Source organism: Protopterus annectens, chromosome 7.part0, assembly GCF_019279795.1.
Source record: "Protopterus annectens isolate FY-2018-M chromosome 7.part0, PAN1.0, whole genome shotgun sequence".
NCBI classification, from domain to species: domain Eukaryota; kingdom Metazoa; phylum Chordata; order Ceratodontiformes; family Protopteridae; genus Protopterus; species Protopterus annectens.
The window spans coordinates 300,385,634-300,407,497 of record NC_056739.1 but is presented as its reverse complement, the minus strand read 5'-3'; the positions used below and the strand labels follow the sequence as shown (position 1 = coordinate 300,407,497).

The 21,864-nt window shown below is 38.4% G+C and overlaps 1 protein-coding gene across 5 annotated transcripts in view; it reads right to left on the bottom strand.

Moving 5' to 3' along the window:
* CDK18 (cyclin dependent kinase 18) overlaps positions 1-12,972 on the bottom strand; it is a 1,544,265-nt gene extending 1,531,293 nt beyond the window's left edge. For 2 of the 5 annotated variants that reach the window (XM_044076821.1, XM_044076822.1), the window contains exon 1: positions 7,359-7,851. Coding sequence is in view for 2 of the 5 variants with exons in the window: in XM_044076818.1 (XP_043932753.1) it covers positions 12,439-12,515 (77 nt within the window). In the remaining 3 variants the exon portion in view is untranslated. Of the gene's footprint in view, positions 1-7,358; positions 7,852-12,438; positions 12,546-12,682; positions 12,794-12,874 lie in introns of those variants that run through there. The other 3 variants (XM_044076818.1, XM_044076817.1, XM_044076819.1) reach the window with 3 other exon arrangements.
* Positions 12,973-21,864: the final 8,892 nt, after the last annotated feature.

The window sequence follows — 21,864 nt, the reverse complement described above, 5'->3', positions numbered from 1 at the left end:
CTGAATGATAAAAGCCCCAATTATAGAGCAGGAGATATGACAGGCGAGAGGTTGTGAGATTTGATGGTCATCCAGCAGGACTGACTAAAGCCATGGACACACGCGTGTGTGTGTGTATATAAGTGCCCTAGTTAGGTATGGTAGGTTGCTTAACTTATTCAAGCTCAAACACTGCACATTGATTACAGGAGATTATATCCTGAACCCTCTACACCAAGTGCTAAATTGTCATGAAGAACTGTTGGGTTTCTGTGCATTTTTAAAGAATACCGAGTTCCAGTGCATTTTAGATTCTGTAGCATTTTCAAAGAATGTTGACTTTCAAGGGAAGATAAGTTTACTGTTGCTCATGCTAAGTCTGTTTTCAATGTGTAACAGATTATGGCAATTGCTAAACAACACAGTGTTTGTGCTATAAAATTTGAAAGCAGCATTAGCCGCACAACAGGTAACACACTTACCTTTGGTGCAGAAGGCTGTGGGTTCTACCAATTTAACAATTTTCTTTCAAAGTTAACATGGACAATTTTTTTCTTTAAATGGCAGCAGGCACTGAATTTATACGTGAAATATAAAATTGTTTGCCAGCAGCAACCTCTTCAATACTTCTAGATCTCTTTAATGTGAAATTATTTAACTGACTTTTACTTCTGCAGATATTGACGGATATATGTGGATTGTAATGACAGAAGTTTAAGTGGCCTTTTGTGGTTGAAATGTTCTGTAACAGGTAGTTCTGTCATTATTGGTTCATACATTTTGTTTCATTGCTTACTGAAAAAAAAAATGTTCAAACCTACAAATTTAACACGCACTCTAAAAAGTGCTGCTGTATTATATATGGAATATAATTCAATACAATCAGGATGGTGCAAGGAAAATAGGCATATATGCATGGTCCTAAAAATGTGTGCAAGAGGCCCGTGGTTTGAAAACAGCCGAAAAGTAAACAATCTGCTACTGGCTAGATACATTTCTTTGAATGTGGGCTCCAATGTTTCAATGAATGTGAGTTTCAAGGGCAGAGAAGCTTACTGTTCATGCCAAGTTTGTTTTCATCATGAAACTGTGTTGTTTTGTTTAGAAAAATGGCCATCAGTGTTTGTGCTATAAAATTTGACATTGAAGTTTTAAGTATCTCTAATTATTGTAGAAGTAAAGAAAATAGAATGTACACTGACAGGCAGGGCCGGTGTTAGCATTTTGGGGGCCCCCAGCAAATATCAAGTTGGGGCAGTCTAAGTATCACCCTGTCACTGCCACTACTTCTATCCATCTTTTTAGTTCATGCATACAGACTGACCTGTAGCTACAATGATCTTATTACAACAGGCATACATACCACACTGTGGCCCATCTCACAAGGGACATTTTTACTGCCATTTAGGTGTAACAAGGATACATTGGCACTAAAAAAATCTAAACACACACACCCTCCAGAGTTTCTGTTTTCCCCATGTTGGGCTTCCCACTTATGCACATTACTTTTTTCTTCCATTTCTCACATTTTACCTTTTTCTTCAGCTTTTCAAGAAGCCATATCTTTATATATGCTCTAAAGTGCTTTTTAAGTTTTTTTTTCTTTTTACCCAATGATGGCTTGAACAGAAATGATGATTAAGGAAAGAAATTCAATGTTGCTGTTCAGCTTTAGTTTTCCTTCTGTCTTTTCGATATACTAATAACCATTTAGGAAATAACTCCATTAAGCCGCCAGCTACAGCATTACCCAACCTGTTAATCTAAAAGTGGCCTAAACAAAAATTGTGAGTAAGAAAAAAGGAATTTCAGTCTTTTTTTCTTTCAATGAAGACATAAGTTGTACCCTAGACTTAAAATTCAAAGCTGACAAAAATAGGAGCTCCAAGTAAATTAAAAAGTCAATTGTGGGGATACACAGATCCTGTATATCACTAATCCTCCCAAAAGACAGTCACTGCCTATGCAACCCTCTGGTGTTAGATTGGGATGAAAGCAGAGGTTCAGTCATGTATTTCAAGTGACTGCTGAAATACATATATATAGCATGCCTACTAACTCCTCGATCCTAACCCCAAAGGCAACCAGCTGTATATGTGTCTGATGTTTGATTGTGAGGAAAGTGAAAATTATTTTTTTTTGTGTCTTTCGGCTTTTCCCAGTTATCCACTAATGATTGGCAGTTGATTTTTCTGATGCACAACCTTCAAAAGTGAAAATAAATAATGACGTACACTGCCCCTACAGGAGCAAAGTAACTTCCTTTGTATACCTCTGAGGTCTGTTAGAAAAGTAAAGGAAATGATGACCACACAATAATTTCTGTACACAAACATCTGAGCAGGGATGTTTTAGAATGTTTGTGGTTGAGGACAGAGGCTATTATCAGTTTTATCCTAACAGGGTCATATCATATAACTCCATCCAGGCTAAAGAGTGCAATCAGACAATGAAAGCATTTTTTTCCTCCTCATTTTTCCTCAACCTTTGGGGTGCCCACAGTCAAGAATGATTAAGGGAGCCCCATGTGTCTATTTATACAGTCTAGGGAGTGGAGGCCATCTGATACCTAGAAGATCTAAGTGTCTGAATGCCTATGACATACATTATGCCTTACTTTTGAAATACAATCACTTGTTAGCTACATTTTTTATTGATACCCAGAAGAATAATGTTCGTGTTCTGGCATTATTGGATGTGTGCATTGATAAAAATCGATGATATTTTACGCACACACACACACACATCACAGCAATGTTAATTTTGTACTTATTTCAGCAAGTACATTGTACAACACTATTACTGCTACACAAGATCAGTGACTGCTGTTTAGCAGTCATCAAACAGCAACAGGGATAAGTCAATTTTATTTACCTCAGTAAGTAGTAAATTAATACCTATCACTATCCCTGATTTCACAGATATTCCTGATTTTGTCTCATAATTTTACTGTGTCACACTAAATCAAGTAATCAGAGTTTTACACTTATTGTCTAAAAATTGCATGTTGATGCATAATGTGTTATTCTAGTAATTTTTTTAAGTGAATTAGAGTAATATATACAATGTGTTCCGCATTTTGAGACTTTATTATGCTATTACTTTTATCACTGAACAGAATTCTTCACAAAGACATTGAGAGTTATAGTATCAGTTGTTCTGCCAGTATATATAAAAACCCTGAAAAAGAAACCATCCCTGAAGATTAGAAGCATCAGCTCTTCTTAAACTCCACAGTTTGCACTGAGATCGGTCACCCTGGGCTGCTGATCTCTCTAGTGCCTTATGTTCATTACAGCTTTGTCCTAACAGGGTCATATTACAGTCCTGTTCAGGTTAAAGAGTATAATTGAAAATTAATACATTTTTTCTCCTCATTTTCCCCCAACCAACAGCAGTCAATGAGGATTAACCCTGCAGCCACAGTTATTAAAGCTGGCTATGTTGTTAATTTTAGTGAAGAGGATGCCCACCAATAGGGCTTAACTAGGCTGGAGCATTATATCATTGGTAAAATATTTAATGAAATTGTAAAGTTTGTTACTTGACAAAATACTGTTACTATAACTAAAGATCTTTGAATTTTGAAGGAGATAAATACGAGTCATTGTTACTTACCTGGTTTAAGTATACACGCTTGCTGTACTAGCTTTTGTTGGTTTGACAGACATGTTACAAAATATCAAGATAACATAATTTGGCTATGCTGACAGGTTTGAAATGTGTTTATGATATTTGGGGAGAAATAGCCAAGTAATGGGCCACTGGAATGGTGGGGGAGGGGCCTGATCCATTACCTTGCCTTTGTCTTCATTTGACAGAGATCCAGCTCGGCCTCCAATGCTTGTGTTGCTGCTCTCATTCAGGTGCTAATGATGCTTCACAGCTATCTACATTCTTTCAGATTCCCCCTGCCCAGGAAATAACTACCATAAAACATTAATCATCTACACACACACACCTGTCTTTCTTCAAAAGCCAAGAAATTTGTTCCTGAATCTGAGTAATATACACTATGATATTACTTAAGAGTAACAAGACTGCTTGCTATACAACACAGTAATATAAAATGGGCACTTTAACAACCCTTCCTTACATTACGTCTATCATAATCAGCTTGTACACTAATAAGAAGTTACCACCCTTTGCTCACAAAACAGCCGACAAAGAATGATTTCCATTACTCATTTAAATTCTAAGCTATTCAAATACTTTGCTGACTAGTGTCACTAATGCAAAAAAGAGCCTCTTTCTAAATACCCACATAAGCACAACAAATAAATCAGATAGTGCTTCTTGTTTCTGACTATAGCCTGCCGAGTATTGTCTGATCAACCATTAACTACTCTAAAAAAAATATATAAGCTGTAGACAAAAACATTTTAATTCATACTCTCACTGCATGCAAATAATAAAAGAAATGGCCTTAGGAGCATTATCCATCTGTGTAGTTTTAAATTCCTGTTGCACACCATAACCTATCTTTCTTCAGCTAGAAACATAACAGTGAAACAAGGTATTTTATATATTCTAGAGATGACCTAAAATGATTTCTATGTAGAAAAATATTTAGATCAGGAATTGCAAAGTACAAAAGGAAATTATAGAACATAGTTGCAAACAATATTATCAGCAGTGGCCTGGCCAAGACTACCTGACCAAAGCAAATCAAATTGTTTCCAAATGTTGACATTTACCTAAGTAATACAAGTTTAGACTATTCCATCTGCAACAAAATACTTTTCCTGTTTTTGAGAGGCTGTTGGTCAGTACCTGCTCTAGTTTCTAGCTTTAAAATCTCTCTTTGTACAATTCTTCTACAACTGATGTAGAATTACTGGTGGTTAACAAGTCTGTAGCATTGCTACTATATAGAAGTGTTTTGAGGTGTTTTCTGTGTATTACATAATTTAAGTCTGCTGTGTATACTTTTTAGTGTTGCTGTCAACCCATGAAGTCTGTCACTCGGTGACCGTTTTGACTCCATACATTTGTAATCTTATTCATTTTGCTACAGGCTAGTTTCCATTTCCTGCGTTTTACCCAATATATACCTTTATTGTCTTAAGAATGCTCTATTAGCCCCCTCCCCCCAACAAATCAGACCTTGGCACAGGGGAAGATCACCCGATTATGAAAAAACACACAGAAAAGCAGAATACAAGTGAATCCAACGTCTGATTCATGATCTGCACAGAATAAGCTAAGCTTTTTTTTTCGGCAGCATCTTTAGTCCCGAGGCATAGAAAACTGCAAGTGGATAAATGGCTTCTGCTCTCAGATTGAAAGATAAACCTGTAACATGTAAATAGAGTGATCCATTTCATTACTTAATCGGTACTGCAACATGGAATAAGGGAGCAATCTAGATACTGTTACTATGTGAGATGGGATGGGGCAGGGGGAACACGGGCCCAATATGATGGGACAGGGATCACACACACCTAAGGTGATGTGATCGGATAGCTAGCACTGGAGTAGCCCACAATGTCTATGTAGCCATACTGGTATCAAAACTTCATAAATGCCTGCAGGGGTATCACAACACCACTCACCAGAAAATGCCCAAAGTCCCGACGGCTGGTAATTGCACATGGTGCTAAGTGAAGAAAATTTAACAGTCCTTAACTTTGCACACCCATTGCATTTCCTCAGATTTGTGTACAGTGCTTCATTATTAAGGTGACAGTTTATTGTTGGAGATGTATTGCAGGCCATACCATTAATAAATGACAATTTTGCACATTGGAACTTTGAAGCTGGGTTTTTGACTTTCCTGTAGTGCTTTCACATCCATCAAGTGCAACTAACCTCAAATAGCAATGCATTTGCCAGCAGCCCTCCAGAAGAACAGTGCTGATGTTTCTGTGCCTTCCACATCTGCCAGTAGGTCTCATGCCATTGTGCAGGTTAACACCTTCAGCCAGGTGAAACAAGGACTCTGTATGCCAATTGGCCTCCTACCTCAGAATGCACACACATATGCTAAGTATTTATATTAAGATCCTGCAAATGTAGTCTCAGGTAACCAAGTCAATAAAATACTGAGGTAGTAGGGGCAGCACAAGCTTATATTGGCTCCATTTACACTTATCAGTCTATAGAAAATGAAAGCGTCATCCATTTATTCACATCTCTGCTCAGAGAAGCCGTGTTTTAAAAGCTATGCTTTGAGTTACCATTTTCTATACCAATAGACAAAGCCTCCTTCTTCAATGATTCTCAACAACAGGTGTCTTCATGCAACTAAGGGAAAAGTCATCCTGAACTGAAAGGGCAGACTGGAAAAGATGGAAAACAAAACACACTGTAGAGATGAACAACTCCCTGGACAGTCACAGAGCAAGGCATGCACTGTTTGAATGCACCACTGGAATGAGCAGTGGACAGGAAATATTTAGCCATAGGTAAATAATACACATAAGCTGCAAACTTTGAGGAAGTCAATTAATCCATCAAGCAAATATAATGTAGCAAACAAGAAACTCTCCCTTCATTCACCTCAAGGCACATACATCAATGCAAAGTGCTGGCCTGTACAGCAATCTATAGCAAGCATGAGGTATTTACTGTGGTAATATTTCACTGCACAGCAAAGCCATGTGTTCCTGTGCAACGCTAATCGTGACCACTAATATTACTGTCATAAATAATCAAATTATATACATACATAAATGAAATGCAAGTGTGAGAATCACTAATTTTTCACAGCTGAATTTATTAAACTAATCATCATAACACAAAATTATTTCCCAATGTCTTATTCTTCCAAGTGGTGCTATTCATTAAATTACTTATCAACTCAGCATCATCCTACCTCCTTTACATGAGCCACTACCCTAAATACATGCTGTGGGAATTAATTCTCAGCAAATTTCTGCTTCAGATGACAACAGCATAATTTCAAATCAGTGCCAGGGATATTATATATATATATATATATATATATATATATATATATATATACATATACATATACATATATACACACATATACATATATTATATACACACATATATACATATATTATATATCACACATGCACACACAGTCAGTCATGTTGCAACAAGGGTGTTTTAAAAATACCCAATGTTATCAGCAAGGTGTACTAATATACATGTCACAGAAAGGGGAACGATTTAACCTTTTTAACTGACAGTTTCCTATTAGTGACTCCAGTTCTTACCACTTTAATGTTTCACTATGAGAAAGATTAAAGTGAAAATCTTTTCTGAGCATGAAGAACTGACTTCAGAAGTACCAAGTTCTCTTCACTGCAGTATTGTGATTTTAAGATGGATCTCTCTCTTCTTGCATACCATGCTTACAATCAATGAAACAGAACTCAGAAGAGTGAGCACTACAGAGTAATACTTACAGAACAGCAAAGGTAAAGCTTGGACAGGTTCCTCCACTAGAACACCTGTGTCAAAAATCCACAGTAACTCCTGGTACGGTACATGCAAACCTTCTGAAAGTTCGTTCTAGTTAAAACTCTCAGGTTAAGTAAGCGTTCTCCTTCAGCACAACCTGAGGCAAGGCAGAATTACAGAGCAGCACACAGTAAGGCAGAAAAAAACCTTCCCGTTGAATGTTTCACAGAGAGCTCTAGCTCCGCCCCCTCCAGCTCTGTGACACATCTGCCAAGCAACTGCCAATCCTAGCAAGAGGCATGCTGTCCCATTATATCTGCACTTTGCAAATTGAAAGGGTTTGCTTTTAAGAGCTGAGGGAATGAAGACTTGTGCTTTGTGGCTGAAATTTGTATTAGCTGGCACCCCACCGCTATTAGAAGCTAAAACATGAGGTTGAAGCGAGAGACAGAAGGGAGTTCTCCAACCTCAGCCTGCTGGCAATAAAAGCCTGCAGGCTGCTAGGACACAGTACTACATTAGTTAACCAAATGTCGTCTCTGTTAATCCTGGAAGAGAAGCAAGGATAGGTCAGCTGCCTTTTATTACTTCAGCTGACTTTGGGGGGGGGGGGTGATACAAGCAGAGGATGCTGTTGGTATACGCATCTCAAAAGGTTCCTTCTTTTAGTAGTTTTTATTCTGCTTTTCTCCTGGCAAGTACATATTATCGAACACTGCAAAATCTGACTGAATTCTCATATGTCTGCTACATTCTGTGTCTTAATCTACATCAGCCCACTTCCACAAGGGCAAGGAATTCACGCTATTCTCCTTAGATCTTTCCTCCACCTGCCTGTTCTCTTACAAACTATATAATGCATCTCCCTGGTGTCTCTCTTCAGCAGCTGCTCTCCCTACTGACTCTACTGCCCTTGAAATGAGGTCTTCTTGTTCTCCCCACACATCGCATCACTATCCTATCTCCCCCTCTACCCCCCCCCCCCCCATCTACATGACTGCCAAATCCTCCTCCTGCTACAGTCTGGATCTGGGTTCTGTATACACTTTCTGTTTGCTTAATGTGCCTGTTCATTTTATTTACATCTGTGTTACATGCCAGACATAGATGTATCTGACAGGGTCAGAGCTATAATTTATGAATGACTGTGGATTGTCCCACAGTCTCGCCTTACAAAGTACATGACTTCTCAACATTTACAATGGTATTAAGAAAGGCATGGTTGGTAAGGCAGAGGAGCTGCTGATGCAGTAGCACTATGACCTAGTGTGGTCTGCAGGGAACACAGCTGGGATTCACCAAGGAGCCATCCATGTGCTAGGAATATAAATTGCAGCAGACATAAGAGGGGCGACTGGTCCCACGACATATGCCAATAAAACTCATGCTATGATTCAGGCAACCTGTGTCTGACTTGCAGCATGGGTCCTGGACAGAATAGATAGTGGGGAAGGGGGGCACTGGAATGAGTAATAACAGCTGACTTATCCAGGTGAGAGTCAGGTGACTAGACCTGCAGTACTGTGGACAAATACCAGTATGTGAAAGTACCACCCATTTGTAGTGGCCAGTTTGACTCCTGTAGTTAAAGCAAATCTTTCCTCTGCTGGGTTGATGATGGAGAAGGGTTCATGAGAGCATTCATACATCCTCAGTCTGAACAGACAGCAACAGTGCATCTTCAGACTGCTTGTGGGAGTGATGGTTAGGCCTATACTTGAGGACTGACGTTGGTCCATTTCGCAACTCTACCACACCTATCAATCTCTTAGCACAAGAAATCTGGACAAAACCTGCCATAATGGGGGGGGGGGGACAAAGGCCGAAAAATGGGGACACATTTTAAATATTGCTCTTATAAAAACTTAGGTTTCAACAATGAGGATTTTTGCAAGGGATATGAAATCTGAAACTCAAATACATAATTATTTAGTGACTTTAATCCTTACAGCATCCCAGTAATTTGTCAAAAAACTCTGTTTATGAGGATCAGACCAAACTATGGGGCAAAAATCTGGACATTCTGTGAAAATCTGTAGAGTTGAAAGGTATGGTGATGACAAAGGCCAAAAATCAGGGATAGATTTTAAATATCTCTCTTCTAAATTTTAAAGTTGATAGAATGACAAGTTTTGCATTAACATACATTTTCTGAAGGATATGAAGATTGAAACTCAAGTGGCTGTCATTATTTAGTCATTTCGCATTTCAACAATGTGCCTGAAAACCACAAATGTTATAAGGAACAGACCAAAAATAAAGGACACAAATCTGGACATTCAGCAACAATTTGGATAGTTGAGATGAATGAACCCTACACACAGGCTGATCAGACTACAATGCCAAGAATGAACCTCCTTGGGCGGGAATGAATGAACAGTAAGGCTCTTGCCTGGTCTGAGGATGTGCAGCTCTGAGGATGTGCAGCTCCCACTGCCAGTTGAGTAACTGCACAAATAGAGCACATAGAGAAACCACAGGGCATGGGAAGATATGGCCTTCCTCACAGAGTTATATTAGTATACATGCCATTTAATGTGAAAATGTTGAGCATTTCATAAACAATGTAATGCTCAATACAGAAGATAAACATGACAAGAACAGCTCATTTGTCAGTATACTTACACATATGTGCACAAAAACAGATTGCCTCACAGGGATATGTCTTGAGGTTGTGAGTGAAAGGCTGCATCATACAGAAAATAAGAAAATTGTGAAAGATCCCATCTTACTCTGTAGCACTATCCAACACATACCCTGAGGGAAACCAGATTCTCTTCTCAAACTGTATACTGCCTAAGTCCAGTACTGTTATAGGGGAGTGGACATTTGATCTCACAAGTGGCTTACAAACAAGTCACTAGTAACAGATAACTTACTGGATCCCTGCAGTTTCAGTGGCCTAAAAAAACATAATAAAACATAAAAAGGAATCCATGTTAAAATTAATACTGAATTAGTAGTATAAATTAGACAGTCAGCAATAAACTCCATTGTTATGGACTGTTCTCCCAAAGCTTTATCTGTGACCGTTAACAGCCTTGAAAAAGCATGAATGTTCCCGTCATGAACAGAGCAGGATACAATTATGGATACATTAATTCTGCCTGTACCCTACTCACTTTCACCTTCAGCAATCCTATTGCTTACCTGTGGGTAGCTCAGGATACAGAAAGTAAAGTAAATCATCTAAGACCTTATCCGGCAATTGTATAGGTTAATTGAAAATAATCAGTGACAGCTCTGTTCTACCATTAACATGTACAGTAACATAACCATGCTAAAAAAGACATCTGGGATATGATAGGGGTAATCCTGAACAGGAAAACAGAGGAAGGAAGGAGGAGCACTGGCAGAAGAGAGGAACCAACAACCACATGGTTTGTGAAAGCATTTCTTCACAGAAAGGGTTGTTGCCCCACTGAATGTCCTACTGGAATGCATGGTGGGAAGTGAATACACAAATAGATTTGAGAGGCATGAGACAGGTACAAAAAGGTAAGAAGGAATGTACAGGTAGTGGGGGGGGGGGCAAAATGTTAAATGCATTAAAATGCAGACCACATTGGCTACCACTTCTTTTTCAGTGGAGTAAATGTAATGTAATTACACCAGGCACGCTCCTGCTAGCAGTGCAAGACAAACTTCCCCATCCCCTAGAAGGATGATGCCACACCCATCATCACCAGGGGCCAATTCCCACTCATTACTGACTACACACTCTATCGCCAAGGAATTCTTACACTTAATTAACCAAACAGTCTACAGATCAGGGAAGCATACTTTTACTCAATGATCATCAGTATTAGAGAAGGAGGCAAGGCTCCTGATTCAGTGAGTCACAAGATACAATATGCATTGGGTTTTATTCCCAAAGTGAAAAGTCAATTTTAAGCAACACTACACAAATTATTGTAGAAACCTGTATTTGAACTGTGCAACTATAGCCATATAGCCCCAGCATGAATCCATGTGCAAAGCTGAAAATCTACTTTAAAAACTTTTTGAATCATTATTGCAGCCAATGTTAATGGCTAATTAAAAATAAGATTAATGTTAGTAGCAATAGCTGTTCTGAAAGACTTATGAAATCAAGCATAAAGTAATGAGAACCTGGTAAAATATTATGTCAGTGTTGAAAGTTGACAGATGATTTTATGTTAAAATTGCATTTATTTTAGTAAAATAAAGCATAGACCATATTACACATGCTGCGTATAACACCACTGATGCTTTAGGTATATGATTCATGTGTAACACATTTGTGGATAAATATATTTGTAAATATCATACCCTGTTACAGAAAGGACTGTGGGTAAAGCTTGTCAGAACTATAAACCAGCAGCTTTTTTTCCCCCCCAAGAATGCATAATATGTAATATAATCCATTTGCCAATCCATACCTGCTGCATTATTATTTAGAACTAGAAATAATCATACTAATGCACTTTACCACAATAAACAAAAAAAAATTAAATGAAGTAAAATTACTTCATTAAAACCAGGACTGAATGTCATTAAACTAAAAACTCCACTTGGAACAATATGAAAGTAAAATGTGCTTACATTATTGGCAGTACTGTAATTAAATGTTGAAGGGGAGGACAAATGCCATTTGCTTGTTTATTAAGACAATGAACAATCCATATACAAGTTAAAAGTGTATTACAGATTTTCTTATTTATAGACACTATGGTATGCATACCTCTGTCAAGTACCATAAATTTATTACATATTCTGAATTCCTATTGGCTAATAAATAGTTCCTGGACAATTATTACACTATTCTTAATGTACTTTCATCTAGTTACAAGGATTTGCATTGAAACTGGGAAAGAAAAGAGGTATAGAGTCTAAATACATTTACCCATCTTTCTAGCTACAGGTTGCAGTTCTTTGGTTACTTTAGCATTTTTTTTTCACAACACAAAGTCTTTTTTCCAGCCTACAAACAGTCTTGCTTCATATGACTGTAATATATCTGGGAGAAAAGATTCAGGGAAACTACTATCATACTCTATAGGCAGAAAGAAACCTGCTTGCTTCAACTACATAAAGTATTGTTTACTACTGTTGTTTTCTTACCTTATGTGGTATAGTTTCATTAAATCAACAGAGAAGGTAGAGTTGTTAAAAGTAGTTTTGGGTACCTTTCTGACCATAAATGAGATTTAACATTACAGCTGTAACACCTGAAAAGAAAGTGGAAACAGGTAATTTCTGAATGTTTTGCCTTAAGTACAACATTATTACAAAGGACAGGAAGAAATATAGACCAAAAAAACAGTCCCTAATATCAGAATACTAAGTGAAGAAACAGTAAAATTACCAGATAAACTTTAAGAAAAAGAATCCATTAACCTGTAGAAAGAAATGCACCTAACACACAAGTGAAAACACTTTGCCTAATTTATCTTTTTGATGCAATCTTAAAGGGACCCCATCTCACTTGAGACAAAACACTGCTGCAGATAATACTAGACCATTGTCTTTATCTATTATTTCAGACTTAAAAATGCACCTTGTGCAATTCCAGCAGGGAGAAAGCTGACATCTTAGGTAACTGGACTGACTTCTGTTACAGATATAGTGCTAATGAGGAATACCACAAAGTGAGAAGCCCTCACTGCCATGACCTTTGCAAAGCCCAAAATATCTGAAATGTCTTCCTATGGTTCTTCAGCTATTATGAACAGAGTATGAATTTCTAATTAAAACCTCTGGGCAGCTAATACACGGCAAATGTGCTGTGTTTGAAAAGTCCTAGTTATGCTTTTCTGCATCAACAGCTTCACTTTGCCTAAGTAATCAATGACTTCCACAAGGCACTGCCATGAGGCAGAGAATCACTCATTTCTTTTTAATCCTTTGAGGATCACTTTCTCACAAGCATCTGAAAAGTATGTTGCAAACATGTAACCATAAGCAGATGGTAAGTGAATATATATGATTCTGAAAAGTGCAGCAAAAAATCATAATAACTAAAATAGTTTATTATGCAAACAAGGGTGTTGGGAGGGTGGTTTAATGGCTAAGGTGTTTGCCTTACAAACACAAGGTGCAGGGTTTGAGCCTCACAAAAGGACAATTGGCTGGGCTTAAAATGGCTTGCAAGGGCAGTTAGCTTAGTATTAAACGATGAACCTATGAACAAAATGACAGCAGAGAATTTGATTTGTTAATATCTGAAAAGCACAATAAATGCATTCTGAAAGTCAATAAAAAAGCAGTAATTGTCAAGTGTGTTGCATGCTAGGAACTGAAAAAGGGTAATGATAGACTGTGTTGACAAAAAAATTACAGGAGCTTACCAGCAGCATTGTGGCTGGAATATGTTAGGGATAGAACAGTGGAATGGAGGAGCAGGTACTTTTTTAGAGGGTGGGAAGCATCCAAATTGCAGCTAGATGTGTAAAACCTAGATAGTAAATCAGAGAAGACTAGAAAAAATCCATTTATTTTATTCGTCAGTCAGGCCCCAAATAAATCTACCCTTGAAAAAGCAAAGGGGTAATCTGGGGAGCATAGAATCAAGGGGAAATTGGAACCAGACTACTTCATAATTACATTAAGAATCAAGAAGAAATAATTTCCCCCACAGGATTTTTTGCTATGCCTTATTCAGTAAGTTGGTGATTTCCTATGAAAAGAGAAAGTTGTTTAGTTATACATCATAATTTGAATTTTCTTGGGAACCTGGAAGGATAACAGAAGCCGTGGTAAGGAGCCTGTGTTTCCAGAAACTCTATCCTGGTAATTAGAGCAGTATGGCTCCCTCCCCCCAGTAAAACTTGTCATGTTTATGGAGCAGATGGACATTGCATAGCACCTTGCCCAGTTGGAGTCATAACCAGTGGTGGATGGTATGGCATTATTATTTTAGTTAGGGCTGTATGGAAAAACGTGTTAATTTCTAAGCCAGCTGTACTGTGGTCAACGTTCAGATTTGTTGTTTTCCATGATTTATGTACACCTTCCTTGTTATGTGACCATTTCTTTCATCATGTCTGCTTTGTTTTTTAGCCAATACTGTATCACACTGTGTATGCAGGGACAGATTAATATCTTTACATCATGGTCACAAACATTTTGTCCACTATCAGTGAAAATAAAATATCAGTCTTACAGTTGCCTAAACAAAACAAAATATTTGTAAATGGGAAGCAAGACCATTATTTCCCATGTTTAGAGCTGCACTAACATATCCCTACAACTCCCAAGATACTAACACCATGTCAAGTTAATCTCATGTGTAAGACAATTCTCCATTATTAACTAGACTCACCAATGTCACACTTAGGATTAAAGTAAACTTTGATGTTAGTACACATTAACCTTGTGTCACAATGTAATGGTACACGACAATGAACAAATTATATGCTCCCTTACAGGAGGCATGCATGAGGGAAGAATAGACTCCTGAACAGAAAAGTAAGTTGTGTAAATATCCATTTTCATTAAATTAGGTCTAGTGGTGCAGCGGTAGCGTTGTCGCCTTACAGCAAGAGATTCTCCCGTTCAATTTTCGGCTGGAGCGCCCTCTGTGTGGAGTCTGCACGTCCTCCCCGCAGTCGAGTGGCATTCGAAAGACATGCGTGAATGGGCGTGCCTTCGTTGAAGGTTGAGCTGGCAGTCACCTCGGCACAGTGAAAATCTACTGCCAATCATTAGCAGACCAGAGTTCTGCTGTGGGGACCCCCTAACCGGGAAAAGCTGAAGGAACAACAACATTAAATTAGGTCCATCGCTGACTGTACTGTTTTTGATTTCTTTGTTTTAGTTTTCAGAATTCTTGGGTTATGTGCTACAGGTCTGCTGCTTTTTGCTATTTCTTACAACTGATATAATGGATACATTGGAATTAAATGTGACCATGCTTAATGGCTCAAAATGTACACTATCTGAATACGCAAACACACAAAGCAACTTATAGGGGTAAATCTAGAATGTTACACAAGAAGGTGTACCTCTGACTCGATAAATCTTTTCTCTTTGTAAAAGCTCTGCCACCTCAAAAACTGCAGGTAACGCTGTAATGAGTGTCAAAATGGAGTGCATTGTCACCCATATGTTGATTTAACCGGGAAAAGGGTCACGCTTTTATAATAAAGTGCAGCAGTTTGACATCCTAAGCTACAAATATGGAAAATCTGTATTTGAATTCTACAACATTCGCTTGTATAGTTCATCACTCTTTTTAGCTTACTTAAATTCCTTATGCTGTAAAATGACATTTGGAACTAGTATTGGAACTAGTATTAGGTTTACTGAGCCTTTCCTCGATAAACAATTGCCCTCAAACAATAGCATGCAAATATCCTATAGGCAGGAAATGTTGTATGAAAAAAATCCTTTTCGTTCTGCGTGACAGTATTGGGTGGCCTTAAAAGCTCATTGCATTTCTACTGGTGCTTCTAACACCTCGGGGAAGCCTGTTATAGAATATACGATTATTTGATGCATATCAGGTTCAGATGTACTTACCACAAATAGGAGTAAGGATATAGTTACTGGACGAAAAGTAAAAAAAGCAAGTAAAGAGAGGACAAAGATGATGGAGACAAGCTCTGTAGGAAGGTGCATAGATGCTCAGTGGATAGTAAAATAAATTGCAACAACATTTATTAACACAGCAAGGACCAGTGTTAGGCCAATGAAAAAGTTCATTTTACTCTTCCTGAAAAAAAAAAATCCAAACCCACCAGCAGAATGTTAACTTTAGGCATGTTCATAATCCCAGGATGTGTACACACAAACACAAAGTAACACTGATACCATTTCTGTTTCAGCACTGCCCTGAAAAGGCATGTAGCAGAGTAAATGAAAGGGCATTTTTGATCGGTTTAGGTCATCACAGGGCACATTGCTGATGTAAACATTAGACTATCAGTTGGGCATCTGATCAAACATGCATAAATCCTGTCATGGAAATTTACTTCCAGTATGGTGAATTGTATATATTTAACCTTTTGACTAATACATACACTATAATTTCATTCAAATGGTATTTTATGCTTCTGTTGTTTTCTCAGGCTGTGGCTAAAAATTGTCTTTATAGAGCAGACCATCCACCAGGTTATTAGCACACTAAATAACATATAAAAATAAATCCTTATTAAAACTGAGTGAAGAAGTGATCATACTGTTATTGTTCACAGTTTGAGCATATAAAGGTGGATCAAAAAACAAATATGACAGCTGCAAGATATCTAAGGCTGAAATGAGTGATGTTTGCTTACTATTGTCTTCCGTAGAAGTTCTTGTTTATATCATAACTGCAGCTCATTCATCATACATTACAATAAAAATTATAATTGTAACTTGAGGTTTACCAGTCTGACTTGCTTTTGTTTTGGTTAGTGTGTACTTTTCAAATGCCCCTGGGCTCATGTCAGTTAAGAGTGGCTAAATGTCTTCCATAGATCTTAATGTATTATCTCATTAAACAGTTTCTCTCTTTGATCTTTTGTTCTTAGAACATGACACTTAGTAAATTATCATTTTTGATGCATTTGACAGTAAGCAAGTAAGTTAAAGAAACGTGCAATAAAGGCTGCAAATTAGTAAGTCTTACACTTTGTCTAAAATTAGAAATTAGGACATGCTGCAGTTTAGCAGAGTAGGTTTCTTCTTAAACATAGACTGCAAAAAAAAAAAAACCAAAATATATTTTACTTTGGTGTACTGGGGATTACGAAAGAGTTTAATGAGTGGTCAGTTAGTCAGATATAGCAGATAGAGCTATCTGGTTTGAAAGTTATTACAGTAGGGTAGTAGGAATTCCATCATAGTATATAGTGTAACTAACTGGACATCCTCGGTGGTAGGAGATGTGAAAGAGAGGCAACAGTTTTCAATTTCAACGCCTCAAAAAAAAAAAACAAAAAAAACAAAAAAACAAAAACTCTGTGATTACTTGTGATATACTTATATTATTAAGAATTTCATAACAGTTTTTTATTTTTTTTGTTTTTTTTGTTATTTTACATAGTATCACACAGACAACCATTTGTCAGACACACAGCCAAAATGAACAGAACAAAAAAAAAAAAACAAAACAAAAAATAAAACAGAATAAATCATATATATGCATTAATATTAACAGAGTATAATTATTATAATATTAGAAAAAAAACAAAAAAATGTGAATTAATGTAGTAAATATGAGGAAAGCAACAGTTGAGAACAGAGGAGTTGAGTAAAAAAGTTAGAGGTGCAAGTGAGGAGTAGGTTTAGTGAGGTGTAAAGTTAAAAGCACCTGTTTTTTTGAGGACCTGCAGAGGGATTTTGAGGGGTTGAGGAGAGGGGAGGAGGGGAGGAGGAGGAAGGGTGAGGGATTGCCAGAGTTTGAGACAAGAATGGGGAAAGAATGGGGAAGTACAGTGCAGTTTGGGTTTGGGGAAGTGAGGTTGAGGAAGTGGAGAGGAGGAAGAGAGGTTGATGAGGTGGGTGGTTTAGGGTGTTTGGGGTGGTGGTTTGGGGAGGGCTTGGTTGACAATCAAAGAAAAAACAAAACCCTAGAGTACTCTAACTAGGTAAACCTAGGAGTAGCTCAACTCTGTAGGACTGGGAGCCATTTAGGAGATTTTGGAGGGATTGATTATCACTCAGATAGGAGATTACTAGGCTATCCATTCAATAATAATTTCAAATCCTAATTGCATTTCAAAATGACCATTTATTAATGATTTAATATGTCAAGAGGGTTGTAGCTAATCCCTGCTAAGAATTCCCTGTGCCCCATTCACTCATTCAGGTTCCTTTTACAAGGTCACATCCACTCACTTGAGAGGTGCTCTGTTAGTGTACTGCAAGCAGATAAGACACAGAGTGGAATAAATCCCTGTCTGTCCTCCATGTCCTCCTACAGTCCCTATTTACCATATTAAGGTCCCTGTTGTGGGTAGCTCTACTCCAGTTTGATTTACCAATATGCAGCAAGTTCATTAGGTTTGGGTCTGAGATTGATCTGTAAGCCATACATAAGTCTCCCCTAAGAAGTCTATACAATACAGAATACAGCGACAGGGACTTCAGTCTGTCTGTGTAAGGCACGTGCTGGAATCCCTTGACCTTCTTTGTCAGTGGTCCTCAACCACCGGGCCGTGGATCATTTAGTACTGGGCCACCAGGCATGGAGTTGAAACAAAAAAGTGAATGTGTGTATGAGTGTGTTTATGTGTCTGTCTGCGTGTGTGAGTGAATGCGTGCATGAAAGCAGAATGTGTGTGTCTGTGAAAGAAGAAGAGACTGTGTGTATGAGAGAGTGTGAGCAGTGAGATCGATTGAGCCATTATTTTACACTTGCTAAGCAGCACTTTTGCTGTTTACTGAGTGTAAAACAAAAATCAAGATAACTGAAAAAAGTGTAAGTGTATTTGTCTCTGTCTGCGTGTGTGAATGAATGTGTGTATGAAAGTAGAAGAGTCCGTGTATGTATGTATGTGTGTGTGTGTGTGTGTGTGTGTGTGTGTGTGTGTGTGTGTGTGTGTGTGTGTATATTTTTCTGTCTGCATGTGTGAGTGAATGTGTGCATGAAAGCAAGAGGGACTGTGTGTGTGAGAGAGACAGATCAAGAGACAGTGAGAACAATCTTGTGCGAGTGAATGCATGCATGAATGCAAAAGACACTATGTGGGTGTGTCTGTGTGAGAGTGAGACAGACATACAGAGTGAAGAGTGAGAGTGATCCCTGACAGCAGCAGAAGCAGCAGCAAAGAGGTTTGCGTACTTCTCGACCATACCACTCAGCCTCTCGTACAATAAACCTGGATCATACCTCTCAACCTCTTAGAGAGAGAGTAAGAAATCTGGACAAAGCCAAAAATAATGGGGGAACAAAGACCCCAAAACAGGGACATTTAAGTACTTAAGTACAAACTTAGAAAGTAGATAGAAATACAGGTTTTGCATTAGCATGTATTTTCTGAAGGGTATGAAGTCTGAAACTCAAATGTCATTATTTTCTGACTTCAAACCTCAATGATCTGTCAGTGATTTTGCCAGATAGCAACAATTTTATGATAAACAGACCAAAAATATGAGACAAAAATCTGGGCATTCTGCAAAAATCTGTACAGTTGAGAGGTATGCTAGACCGAGCCAAATAATAGGGACAGATTTTAAATATTGCTCTTATAAACATAGAAAGTCAGTAAGGTTGCCATTTCCTCTAGACTATAGTAAATCAATACTGTGCTTTTAAGCAGAATGTACACTTTTTGTAATTATTGTCAATTGTCTTTTTATTGTACTTTGGAGCTTTTCTCCTCTGGTCTTGGCTGAAAATAGACTTCTAGTCCAGTCAGAACAAATGTCAAATAAATCAATAAATGTTATGAACTTTATTATGCGCACGCAATGGCTGGTCCATGGCAAATTGTCTTATATGAAATGGGTCCTTGGTGCAAAAAAGGTTGGAGGCCATTGTTCTTTGTTAGAAACCTCTGAGGTCTCTCCATTTGCTGCAGGTGCTTTGTACTGTACATGCCAAACAGGGCATTATATTCAATTATGGACCAGATTAGTGCTGGATATAGAGGAGTTACAACCTGTTTTGGTCTTGAGGTGATGCCTTTACTAATCAAGTGTGCTGTGTAGAAAGCCTTCCCTACTACAGTAGGCACATGGTGGTCGAAGTTAAGGTCACAGTCAGTTTGTGAACCCAGATTCCTTACCACTTCGTTGGTAGTTAGGGCATTGCTGTTGACTTGATAGTGTGAAGGAACATTGTTTGTGCTGAAGGGAATGATGATGCAGTTCAGTTTGAGACCGTGACTAAGACACCAGTTATTGGTCTGTATAAGACCCTCCTGGAGTATACTGACATCATGTGGGGATTCAATAATTGCACCTATTTTGCAGTCGTCTGAAACTTGGTCAGCCACAACCCTTTACTTTTGACCTGAACGTCTGAGAAGTATATACCAAACAGTAAGGGGCCTAGTACTGACCCCCATGACACCCTGCTGGTGGCATATCAGCTAGTAGATGTGGAGTCACCCACTTTGATAGACTGTCTGGTTTGTGAGCCAGTTGGCAACCCATCTTATAACAAAGGGGTTTACATTCAGTTTGCTAAGTTTATCAGTAAAGCCCAAATATGGGATTGTTTCGAAAGCCTTTGCCAAGTCGATGTATGCTGTGTGCACAGATTTGCCCTCATCAATGACCTTGGTCACATTTTTGAAGAAATTTACTGGATTTAACAGGCAGGATCTGCCTTTGACAAAGCTGAATTGGGTTGGATCCAGGATTTGGAGGTCGCCTATGTCTTTATTTATGAGGTACATAATAATACGTTCCATAGCCATACAGAAGAGGCTGGTCAGGCTTATGGGTTTGTAATTCCTGGGTCTGTTTCTAGGCCACCTTTGTGGAGTGGAATAATTGTTTCTGTTCTCCATTCTGTAGGAACAAAGCCTGTGGTTAGGCTATGACTGAAAAGGGTACTTAATAGTGATGCTAGTTCATGTTTTAGCCTGTTTAGAAGATAGCCTGGGATGCCGTCTGGTCCCATAGAGGCTGTGTTTTTTTGCCTTGGACAAGGCTTTGATGATATACTTTTCAGGTATGTAGGGTGGGGCAGAGGTTTGGGGGAAGGTTTGTTGTAAGCTTGGAGGGGATAAGGGAGTGAAATCTTTGCCAAACCTATCCACTAGCAGGTTTGCTATCTCTGTGGAGTCAATGTGTGTGTTACCATTGGTCACTAGTTCTACACATGCTTGTGTCCTGCCTTTTAGGCTACATACATAGCTGTGAAAGGCCTTACAGTTATCCTTGGCTGTGCTTGCTAGGTTTTGCTCAAAGAAGCCCTTAGAGGATTTGACAAGATGTATTTTTGCCTGTTGAGGATGAGGAGGGTGTTTTTCCATTGTTGGAGGCCTTGCCTTTGTTTTCTTGGACAGCAACTTTTTGCTGTTTTATTGTAAACTTGGTTGATGCTGGATGCCCACCATGGGGGCTTGTTTTTACTTGGGGCTCTAGCTCTGACTCTTTCTGGTACAACCACCTATACACTTATGCAAGTGATTGTATATGGCTTTAGTGTAAGCTTCGGTGTCATTACCACTTCTAGCTGGGGGTGGAGTTTGGAATTCATTTATACCTTCACCTAGGAGGGTATAGTTTGCCTTGGTGAAGTTTTTTAGTCTGATTTTGCCCTTTGTGAGTTCTGCTTAGTGCCAGCACAAAGCTGACTGATTTGTGGTCAGGTTTAACTAATGAGGTTCAACAGTTGCGGCAGTGCATCTGTTTGACATGTTAGTGAGAACCCAATCTAGTATGTTTGTTCCTCTTGTTGGGGTATGAGCAATTTGTTCCAGGGCATTTGAGTTAGTTAGTGAGTTAGGGCTAGCGTAGGTTTCCCAGTTAATGGTGGGATAATTGAAATACTCCATAACCAAATTGATGCAGTGATGTTTCTGATGGTGGGGGAGGGGGTGATTGGAAATGCTTAGGCAGATTTTGTTTTCAATGGATGATAGAGTGGATGATTTCTTTAGAGGCTGT